Source organism: Mirounga angustirostris, unplaced genomic scaffold (assembly GCF_029215605.1).
Source record: "Mirounga angustirostris isolate CCGP_5_RB_7025 unplaced genomic scaffold, mMirAng1.0.hap1 SCAF_14, whole genome shotgun sequence".
NCBI classification, from domain to species: domain Eukaryota; kingdom Metazoa; phylum Chordata; class Mammalia; order Carnivora; family Phocidae; genus Mirounga; species Mirounga angustirostris.
The window spans coordinates 86,472,674-86,482,697 of NW_026991722.1; the positions used below are offsets into that span (position 1 = coordinate 86,472,674).

Consider the following 10,024-nt stretch of genomic DNA (forward strand, 5'->3'; position numbering starts at 1 on the left):
GGGCAAGTCCCTTCCTCTGCTCTCAGCCTGTTAGCTCATCGATGAAATGGAATCAGGAGACACATTCTAACTCCTGAACCTAAGCTCTTTTTTTTTTTTTTTAAGATATTATCGATATATTTATTTGACAGAGAGAGACACAGCCAGAGAGGGAACACAAGCAGGGGCAGTGGGAGGGGGAGAAGCAGGCTCCCTGCCGAACAGGGAGCCCGATGCGGGGCTCAATCCTAGGACCCCGGGATCATGACCTGCGCCGAAGGCAGTCGCTTAACGACTGAGCCGCCCACGTGCCCCTGAACCTAAGTTCTTGAAAACGATGCACTCCTGCTTTTATATGAAGAATTATTTAGTAGTATTTTTTCAGCTTTATGGAGACATAGTTGACACATAACACTGTGTAAGTATAGGGTATATGATGCATTGATCTGATACATGCATAAATCGCAAAACGATTACCACCATCGTATTAGCTACCGCCTCCCATCAGATCACACAATTACTGTTTCGTCTTTGTGGTTGAGAACACTGAAGATCTCCTCTCTTAACAACATTCAAGTACGTGATGCAGTATTATTAGGGATAATCACCATGCTGTACACTACACGCCCAAACTTCCTAATTTTATAACTGGGAGTTTGTCCCCATTTCCTCCACGCCCCAACCCCTGAAACATCATTTTACTCTGTTTCTGAGTCTTTCGTAATCTCGTATATAAGTGATATGATACAGTATTTGTCTTTCTCTGTCTGACATAGTTCAATGAGCATAATGAAGTCCATCCATGTTACTGCAAATGGAAGAATTTTCTTCTTTCTCATGGCTAAGTAATATACATACATACATATATATATTTATATATGCACATATATATATCACATCTTCTTTATCCCTTCATCCATTGGTGGACACTTAGGTTCTCCCCATATCTTAGCTATTATGAATAACACTGCAATCAACACGGAGGCACAGATACCTTAACAGTAATCATTTTTATTATTAGCAACGATGATGACAATGAGGAGGCACATAATGCTTTCTGTGTTTCGGGAGCAGTTCCGAACAGAAAGTGCTTTTTGTGTGTAATTCACATTTACCCTCATAATACCCCGATCTCTTAGGCTAAGCCCAATTTATTTATTTATTTTTATAGCCATTTTGTACACGAGGAAACTGAAGCTCAGAGAGATTAAGTCACACGCTCGAGGTGGGATGCAGACCCAGGCTGCCTGGCCCCTAGCCTTTTATCTTTCATGGTAGCCTTTCATCAGAGTCATGCATTTAATAAGGCTGCATGTAACCAGCCCAGGAGGGAGCTAATGTAGCCATTTTACAGGCCAGGAGCTGAGATCAGACATCCTCCAGGTCACCCAGATGTTAGGAGGCAGGGCTGGATTCCACCCACAAGAGTGGTCTTGTTTCCAGCCACGCTCTTTCCTATGCCGTGAGAGGCCCCTCTTGGGTCAACCCAGAGGGTAGGAGCAGAGAGAGAGGCTATTCAAAGTGAGTTTTACAAACCCTGGATACCTGACAGGTGTGCTACTGTTTGCACAGCACGTTCACACCCACCAGCTCCTTTATTCTGCCTACAGAGCCATCTGGACTCCTTTTTGAACTCTGTGGGCCCTGGAGACCCTGGCTCAGCCTGCCTTTCTTGCCTGGCTCCCTCTTGCAGGGTCCCTGAACTCCAGCCCAATTGGGCTACCTGCTCTTTCTCATACATATACCCCAACTTCCCACCTCCACACTTATGCTTAGAAGAAGCATTCCTTGCATCTCACTTTGTACAAATCCTCCTCGCCCTTTGGAGTCTAGGTTAAATGCCACTTCCAGGGGCACCTGGTGGTTCAGTCAGTTAGGCATCTGACTCTTGATTTTGGCTGGGGTCATGATCTCAGGGTCATGGGATGGAGCCCTGTGACTGGCTCTGTGCTCAGTGCTCAGTGCGGAGTCTGCTTGTCCCTCTCCTTCTGCTTCTCCCCCCACTCATGCTCATTTGCTCTCTCTCTCTTTCTCTCTCTCAAATAAATAAATAAAATCTTTAAAAAAAAATAAATGCTACCTCCAACATGAAGCCTACCCCAATTGCCCCTGCTGGAAGAGGAAGGGGTGTGGGAGGAGGAAACGTATAGGCATTTGCTGAATGTGTTCTCTGTGCCAGGCATGTTACATAACCTCACAACAACCCCGTGATGTGGTTTATCCTTGTCCAGTTTTATAGGCAGAAATTGAGGAGAAGAGACCTGCCCTGGGTCATGCAGCTAGGAAGGGTGAAGTTTTCAGATTCCCTGGCCAGTGCGCATTCTCTTGCTCCAGTCAGGAGTCCCATGGAGCTGATTAAGGTAGAACTTCCCCTTCTCTTCTTCATGGCTGATCCCTGAGGGGGGCCACCTGACCCTTTCCCTTCCAGCTGTAGCCAGCGCTGCTGACACCTCTCCACTGGGACTTCAGCCAGGACTGGCTTTTGTTTTGGCTGCTCGCATGCTGAGTCGGAGCTTTGTCTCCCAGGGGCCCTCTCTCCTCTCTGCCTATAAGAGCCTGACCTCGGCTCGTCCCAGCACGTTCTGGCATATTCTCTGGGTCCATCTTGGTAAGTCCCAGGCTGGGAGAAGGGGTGGGATCCACGCTCTGAGCAAGCATCTTGGGAGGTGGGGAGACCAGGTCTCCAGTCCTGGGGATGTCACTGTGCCACCCTGAATGTCATCCTCACCCTAACCAAGGTCAGGCCCCCAATGTCAAGACCAATACCCGTCACGCTCATTTAAAAACAAAATTATCCTAGAGTCCTGTTAGCCTCGATTGCCACCATTAGAGACTTCTTTGTGTCAGGTGCCGTCTTAGGGAGGCTCTCTTAAACTTAGCACCGCGGCACTGGCTAGCATGATCCGTCCCACTGGGAGCCACAGAAATTGTCCCATAGTGAGCAGATAAATTAATACAGAGTGGGGCTCAGAGGCAAGGGGACCCAGAATGGATAAGTTTTGAGATGGTGTATAGGATGCAAGTAAGGGAGATGACATTCATCATGGATGGAAAGTCACACATTGGGAAGGAGAGGACTAGCCCAGTCATACCTGGATCCCATTTGGATCCTGACCCTGCCCAAACTAGACTTTATCATCCAGAAGGACAGCAGACGGTCAGGGCGACAGGTTATCACGTTCTTCTCTTGTGTAGGAAGCTGGCAACATGACCCTGCAGTGCACCAAGTCCGCAGGACACTGGAAGGTAGGAAGAGGCACGGGGCAGGGGGTGGTGGTGTCTGAGGAGTGAGGAGGGTTCAGAGGTCAAACCCAGGTCCAGGGGACCCCCTTGATCCTCTTCCATTGAATCCCCACCTCATTCTGCGGGGCATGTTATGAGGCCCCATTTTGCAGAGGATGCAGTCGAAGCTCAAAGAGGGGAAGGGACTTGCCCAAGGTTGCACACAGGGTCTCGATTTGAACTGGGCTCTTCTGGTCCCCAGATTTAACCAGTGACACTCTGGCAGAGGTGACAAACTGGTGATTGTACACAGTCTTTGGAAATAGTTTCTTTGGCCCCCTCTGTGTTAAAAAAAATTTTTTTTTGAATTTGTCATCAGCCTTTAAAAACCTGGAGGGTCCACAGAAAAGTCCAGATATAGCGATTGTCTTGAGAAATTGGAAAGCTGGCCAGCATTCCCAGGGGGCAAAAATCGGTAGTGCTGAGCAGAGATCACCCATTTATGGGATCTGTGCTTTCCAGTTAGTGGCCCTCCCCCATCAACTATCTGGCCCCTGGAGGCATCTGACTTTGCGGTCCTTACTTTACCCTGCCCTGCTCCACCCTTGATCCTGGGGTGAGGTCCTAATCCCTCATCCCCCACAGGACTCTGATGCTGGTCTCCACCTTTTCTCTCTGTCACAGATTGTGGTGTGGGATGAGGAGGGCTTCCAGGGCCGGAGGCATGAGTTTACCACCGAGTGCCCCAGTGTGCTGGAGCTTGGCTTTGAGACTGTGCGATCTTTGAAAGTGCTGAGTGGAGCGTGAGTCTGGGGGGGACCCGGTGCATCTAAAGAACTGAATTTTTAATTAAATTAAATTAAATTTTATATGTTTAAATTTAATTAGCTACATGTGGCCAGTGGCTACCGTATGACTTAGACCGATGACTAAGATCATCTTGGGTGGGGGGGGGACAGGAAAGGATCTAGAAAGGGGTGTTCTAGGCCCTACCTTCCCAGGCTCTAACTGTACCAGTGTGCCTTCCTTGGGTCTGAAGTGCTGGGGTGTGTGCAAGACAGTAGTGTAAGGTTAAGCAGGTTGTGCACTGCCCAAATGTACAAATCATCATTCACACAGATCCTGCCTGTTGGATGAGGCAGCCTTGTAGGGGCAGATTTTTAGAATCAAGTGTTGGGTGTGAAATGTCCCTCTTAAGCATAAATTCAAAGAAAAAAAATCACTTGCCAAAAATAGAAGGTAACTATAAAAATATATATAGTAAAAAATAATGCTATTAATCTTTAGTTGAACATTGTTGCCGGAGGCTCTGAGCACAAGATATGTTGTGTTAAAAGCAAAAGAGAGAGATTAATGAAATGTGGAAGTATTAATGACACACTAATATCACACTGAGGCTTCTATCTATATCAGCAGCTTTTTCTGTAGCACTTTCTGCAATGATGAAAATGTTCCACGTCTGCATTATTTGAAACACTGGCCACATATGACCACTGAGGACTTGAAATGTAACTGGTGCATCTAAAGAACTGAATTTTTAATTAAATTAAATTAAATTTTATATGTTTAAATTTAATTAGCTACATGTGGCCAGTGGCTACCATACTGGATACAAGTTTCTAGAAGTTTGGGAAGTAGATGGAAAGGAGAGCCATGTTCTCTCTATGTGATTTGGAGTCACTTTATATTATGCCTGTGAGCGCCACTAAGGTAATCTTGGGTGGTATTTATGCACCTCACAGCTGGGGGAACAAACTCTTTTAGCTTCTGCTTTGTACAGGTGGGGAATTGGGGATCAGATGGGAGCAGCAACCTGTCCAGAGATATGTCCAGCAGACTGACAGATTTTGCCTGGAAGGAGAAAATAAGCTCAGGTTTATTACTTACATAAGACAGTCTGCTACTTAAATAGACAGCAAATGCAAGGTCATCATGGTGGCAGCCTCCTGTGTGTGTCCCTCGTCCCACAGGATGACACCAAAAGGGACCAGATGACAGCAGGAGTGGTGGGCACCCTGCTGGTGAGGACCCAATCCATGCTTCAGCTGTGGCTCGAAGCTGTACCCTCCAGGGTAGGGGTACAGGGATACAGGCTCCTCCTTCCTCCCAGTGTGACAACTAAAAAATGTCTCTAGGCTTTGGCTAAATGCCTCCCAAAGGGTAACTCCCAAATGATAACCATTGGTCTCGAACTCGGGATGAGGGGTCTCTTACCTCTTGCACTCTCTACCCTCTATCCACAGGTGGGTAGGCTTTGAGCATGCTGGCTTCCAAGGGCAGCAGTACGTGCTGGAACGGGGCGAGTACCCATGCTGGGACGCCTGGAGTGGTAACACCGCCTATCCCGCCGATAGGCTCACCTCCTTCCGACCGGTGGCCTGCGCTGTGAGTCCCGCCACCACGTCGTCCCAGTGGGGTTTAGGAACTGACCATCCCAGAGTTCAAATGCTCATGTCACTTCTTCAAGCTCTGTGATGGGGCACCCTTCCCTCCCCTCTCTGAGCCTTGGTCTCTTCATCTTGAAATGGGGCTATGTCAGGGAAGAATAGGTAGCATCTAGACCAGACCACCGCACACATTGTGACCCTCACGACTTTGGTTATGATATGAGCTCCTGCGTGTTTTATGTCCCTCTGTTCATGACTCAGGGGATACTGGAGAAGCTGAGTGCCAGAGGTGGCAGGACAAGATGGGGAGGAAGGTTCTATTTCTTCTTCCTGATTCATTATCAGTGTTCCTGATTTTATACTCTAGTTACTGTTTATGGAGTATGGGTGGAGGCGGGCATGGTTATCTTTATCTTACAGATGAAAGAGCTGAGGCTCAAAAAGATGTATTTTTTTTCTTCAAAAGCAACTTTCATTAATTTATTAATTTATTTATTTTTTAAATTTTTTATTTATTTGCGAGAGAGAGAATGAGAGACAGAGAGCATGAGAGGGAGGAGGGTCAGAGGGAGAAGCAGACTCCCTGCTGAGCAGGGAGCCCGATGCGGGACTCGATCCCAGGACTCCAGGAACATGACCTGAGCCGAAGGCAGCGCTTAACCAACTGAGCCACCCAGGGGCCCAACTTTCATTAATTTAAAAATCATACAAGGCGCATAGATTTATCACCCAACGTTTGGAAAGAAACCTGATGCGGCAGAGTAAGAAAAGTCACTCATACCCACACATCTGAGACAGAAGCCCAGTCTTAACAGTGCTGGAGACTTCCTTTGGTCTTGTTTGTTATTCGCACATTCTGCCTACACCGACTGATACTGACATCTGTGTCTAAATCTATCCACCTATATCACTTGTACCTATGTATCTAGGCACACTTGCAACTTTGTTACAAAAATGGAATTGAAATGGAACAAGCTTGGAAACCAGCTTGTCTCAGGAGGCAATAGATCACAATCATCCTCCCGGGTCTTTAAATCTCATTGACAGCATCATTGTTCATAGCTCCCCAGTATTTCAAGTTGTGAGTAAGTTCATTTGCTCCTGTATTCCACAATGGTCCAGGCATTGCGCCAATACAGGGACCCACAGTGGACCGTGATAGATGCTATCCCTGATTTCACGCAGTTTACAGCTTCTGATTTCGTTTTGTCCTCCAAACCATCCTGACAAGTGGAGGCGGTTAGTTTCATTTTACGAGTACGGAAACAGCTGAGAAACGCTATGTGACATGTCCCAGCTGGTACATGGAGAGTCAGGATTTGAACCCAGATCACAATAATCCTCTTCTTACCTCAGTTAACCACTTGATCCCCCAGTTGGGGACATTCAGGTTGAGTCCCTTCCTCCCTCCCTTCCTTATCTTTTTATTTATTTTTATTTATTTTTAAAGATTTTATTTATTTATTTGACAGAGAGAGACACAGTGAGAGAGGGAACACAAGCAGGGGGAGTGGGAGAGGGAGAAGCAAGCTTCCTACTGAGCAGGGAGCCCACGTGGGGCTCGGGATCATGACCTGAGCCTAAGACAGACGCTTAATGACTGAGCCACCCAGGCGTGCCCTTCCTTATCTTTTTAATTGTTATCTCCAAGGCTGGGATAAACATCCTTGCAGCTTATTGGTTTCATAGTTGTTTTCCCTGTGTACATTTCTGGAAGGACAAATGGTAAGGTTTTGTTGCCTTATTACCCTCCCAAAGGGTTTGTAAGAAAGGCTGATTTGGGGGGGCAAGAGCAGGGGTGTCAGCAGAGGCTCCTGGGTTCTCATCTGGGTGCCTGGTGGTCCGACTGTTTCCTCTGCCTACAGAACCACCGTGACTCAAGGCTGACCATCTTCGAGCAAGAGAACTTTCTGGGCAGGAAAGGCGAGCTGAGTGATGACTACTCCTCCCTCCAGGCCATGGGCTGGGATGGCAATGAAGTGGGCTCCTTCCACGTCCACTCGGGGGCGTAAGTGAATCCAAGGCTCTGCCTGGCAGGGCAAGAGAGGCTGTTGGGAGGGGTAGGGATAACTCCTGTGAAAACTCTGTGCTGGGGACTTTGGGGCTCTGATGCCCACATTCCAGAGGAGGACACTGAGGCACAGGGAGGGATCAGGCAGAATTTGTGGGACCACGAGTGGCAGAGTCCCATATCAAACTGATACTATGCCCAAAGGATATTTACTGACCCTTGTCACTAGCTTCAGGCACAGCTGGATCCAGGTGCTACGGCAGGGCTCTGTCTTTTTCCCTCTCTTGCTCTGTCTGCCTCACTGTGGCTATATTCTCAGGCAAGCTCTTGCCAAGCAAAGGCAATGGGGCAGCTTCATCCTTATTCCAGCCAGCCCCAGGGAAAGAGAGGGCCTCTTTCTTAGCGATTCCACCAAAGGTTCTAGGAAAGGCTCTCACTGGCCCAACTTGGGTCATGTGCTCAATTTTGACCCAGTTGTCCTGTGCAGGAAGGGGGTGGTCTGATTGGCTAGGACTGATCACATGCTCGTTGCCAATTTTCCCACATTGCCTGAGAGGTGGAGGGGTGGGGGGGGTCTCTCCCCCGGAAGAGGAGAGAACCGATGCCCAGCCATGAAGAAATAGGTGTGGCTCAAGCAACCTGCTCCAAGTCCACCAGGAGCTAGGTGACTGAATCCAGCTTCAAGCCCAGAACTGACTGACCCTTCCCACCCTTTCCCCCAGGGGCTGGCAGGTGAATGCGAGATGTGACGTCTTCACTTAGGGAGGACATTACAATCACCTTCTAGGTGCCATTTGGCTCCCGGCGGGGGCGAAGGTGGGAGGTGGTTTTTTTTGTTGTTTGTTTGTTTTTTAACCATCAGAGAATCTTGTTGTTCCAGAGTAGGATGGACCTCTTGTGATTCTTGAGTCCACTTCTTCCTTATAGAGGGGAAATGGAAGCTCAGAAAATGAGACACCAATTCTTGTCCAATCCTGAACAATGTAAGGGTCAATGAATGGAAAGAACAATAACCTTTTCCTTGGAAGGGCTTCTGGCTAAGGGAGGAGGGGAAGGAATAAGATTCCTCCTTCCTCCCTCCTTCCCTCCCTCCCTCCTTTCCTTTCTTCCTTCCTTCCTTCCTTCCTTCCTTCCTTCCTTCCTTCCTTCCTTCCTTCCTTCCCTCCCTTCCTCCCTCCCTTCCTTCTTTCAGTATTTATTAGCCCCTCCTCTGTGCCAGGCATTGCACTCTGCACCAGAGATCCCAATGAACCAGACACACACACACCCCTACACCCAGGAGCTCACCTGCTGTCAGAGGAGGCTGACATTTTACAAATAATCTGATAATTGTCTAATTATATGAGAGCTACAGAGGACCAGTAAGAGTGTGGCCTGACTTGGAGAACCAGTCCTCAGAACAAGCTGAGACCTGAAGGATAAATACAACTTGGCCAGTGGCTGGGCAAAGAATGGCTGGAATGGTGTTCTTGGCAGAGGGAACAGCATGATCACAGGCCCAGTGGTGTGGTGGGGGGGGGGAGCAGGGCACATTCCAGGCATCGAAGGAAGGCCAGGACGGCTGGAATGTGTATGCAGTACGGGTCCCTTGGTCCCCGTGTGCTCACCTTGCTGGTGCTTCTCTAGGGTAACGGTCTGCCTCTTCCCTTCCCCAGCTGGGTTTGCTCCCAGTTTCCCGGCTACCGAGGCTTTCAGTATGTGCTGGAGTGCGATCACCACTCAGGCGACTACAAGCATTTCCGAGAGTGGGGCTCTCACGCCCAGACCTTCCAGGTGCAGAGCGTCCGCAGGATCCAGCAGTGAGCAGGGGGCCGGCGCGGGGCTGAGGAACAAACGCGTGCCTGTCTGGATGGAGGAGCTGTGGAGGTTCTCCTGTGCCCCCTTTTCTGCCTCCCCCCGTGGCCCCTGTGAACCCAGCAGCCATGTGAGCCAGTTCATGCACCGTCAGCACGAAAAACAAAAAGTAATAAAAAAGAAGGTCTAGTGCTAGCTTGTGCTTTTCAATTTCATTGATCCTTCCAAGGAACCGATTTTTCCACTTTGTTGATTTGTTCGACCATTTGTCTGTGTCCTGCTTCGCTGAGTCTTACTCTTCACCGTTTCTTTGCTTCTATTTACTTTGGGTTTACTTTATTCTTAATTTTTCTAGCTTGTAAGGGTAGACTCTTGGATCATTGATTGCAGGTGCTGCTTTTCTCCCCCAGTAGAGTCCTTTAGAGCTATCAATTTCCCTATGAACACAACTTTAGCTGCTTCCCCCAAATTTGAATCATTCAGTCTGATAGTTCCTAGTTTCCCTTGTGAGTTCTTCTTTGGCCCGTGGGTTCTTTCATGGTATCTTATCTTTTGGGATTTTCTAGATATTGTATTGTTACCGATTTGTTCTCAAGTCCATTGTGGTCAGAGAACGCACTCTAAATATTTC

At 48.2% G+C, this 10,024-nt stretch overlaps 1 protein-coding gene across 1 annotated transcript; it reads left to right on the forward strand.

Moving 5' to 3' along the window:
• Positions 1 to 2,454: 2,454 nt before the first annotated feature.
• CRYBA4 (crystallin beta A4) lies at positions 2,455 to 9,588 on the forward strand. The gene is made up of 6 exons (XM_045886437.3): positions 2,455 to 2,587; positions 3,175 to 3,225; positions 3,886 to 4,004; positions 5,445 to 5,586; positions 7,454 to 7,596; positions 9,255 to 9,588. Exons 2-6 carry the CDS (start codon positions 3,187 to 3,189, stop codon positions 9,400 to 9,402), a joined length of 591 nt encoding a protein of 196 aa, XP_045742393.1. The 5' UTR covers positions 2,455 to 2,587; positions 3,175 to 3,186; the 3' UTR covers positions 9,403 to 9,588.
• Positions 9,589 to 10,024: the final 436 nt, after the last annotated feature.

Bases quoted from the DNA above. Each gene is read 5' to 3' on its own strand.
- CRYBA4 (XM_045886437.3), top strand. From the start codon at position 3,187: ATGACCCTGCAGTGCACCAAGTCCGCAGGACACTGGAAG. The intron at 3,226-3,885 runs GTAGGAAGAGGC...TCTCTGTCACAG, and splicing joins AGTCCGCAGGACACTGGAAG to ATTGTGGTGTGGGATGAGGA. The intron at 5,587-7,453 runs GTGAGTCCCGCC...CTCTGCCTACAG, and splicing joins TCCGACCGGTGGCCTGCGCT to AACCACCGTGACTCAAGGCT.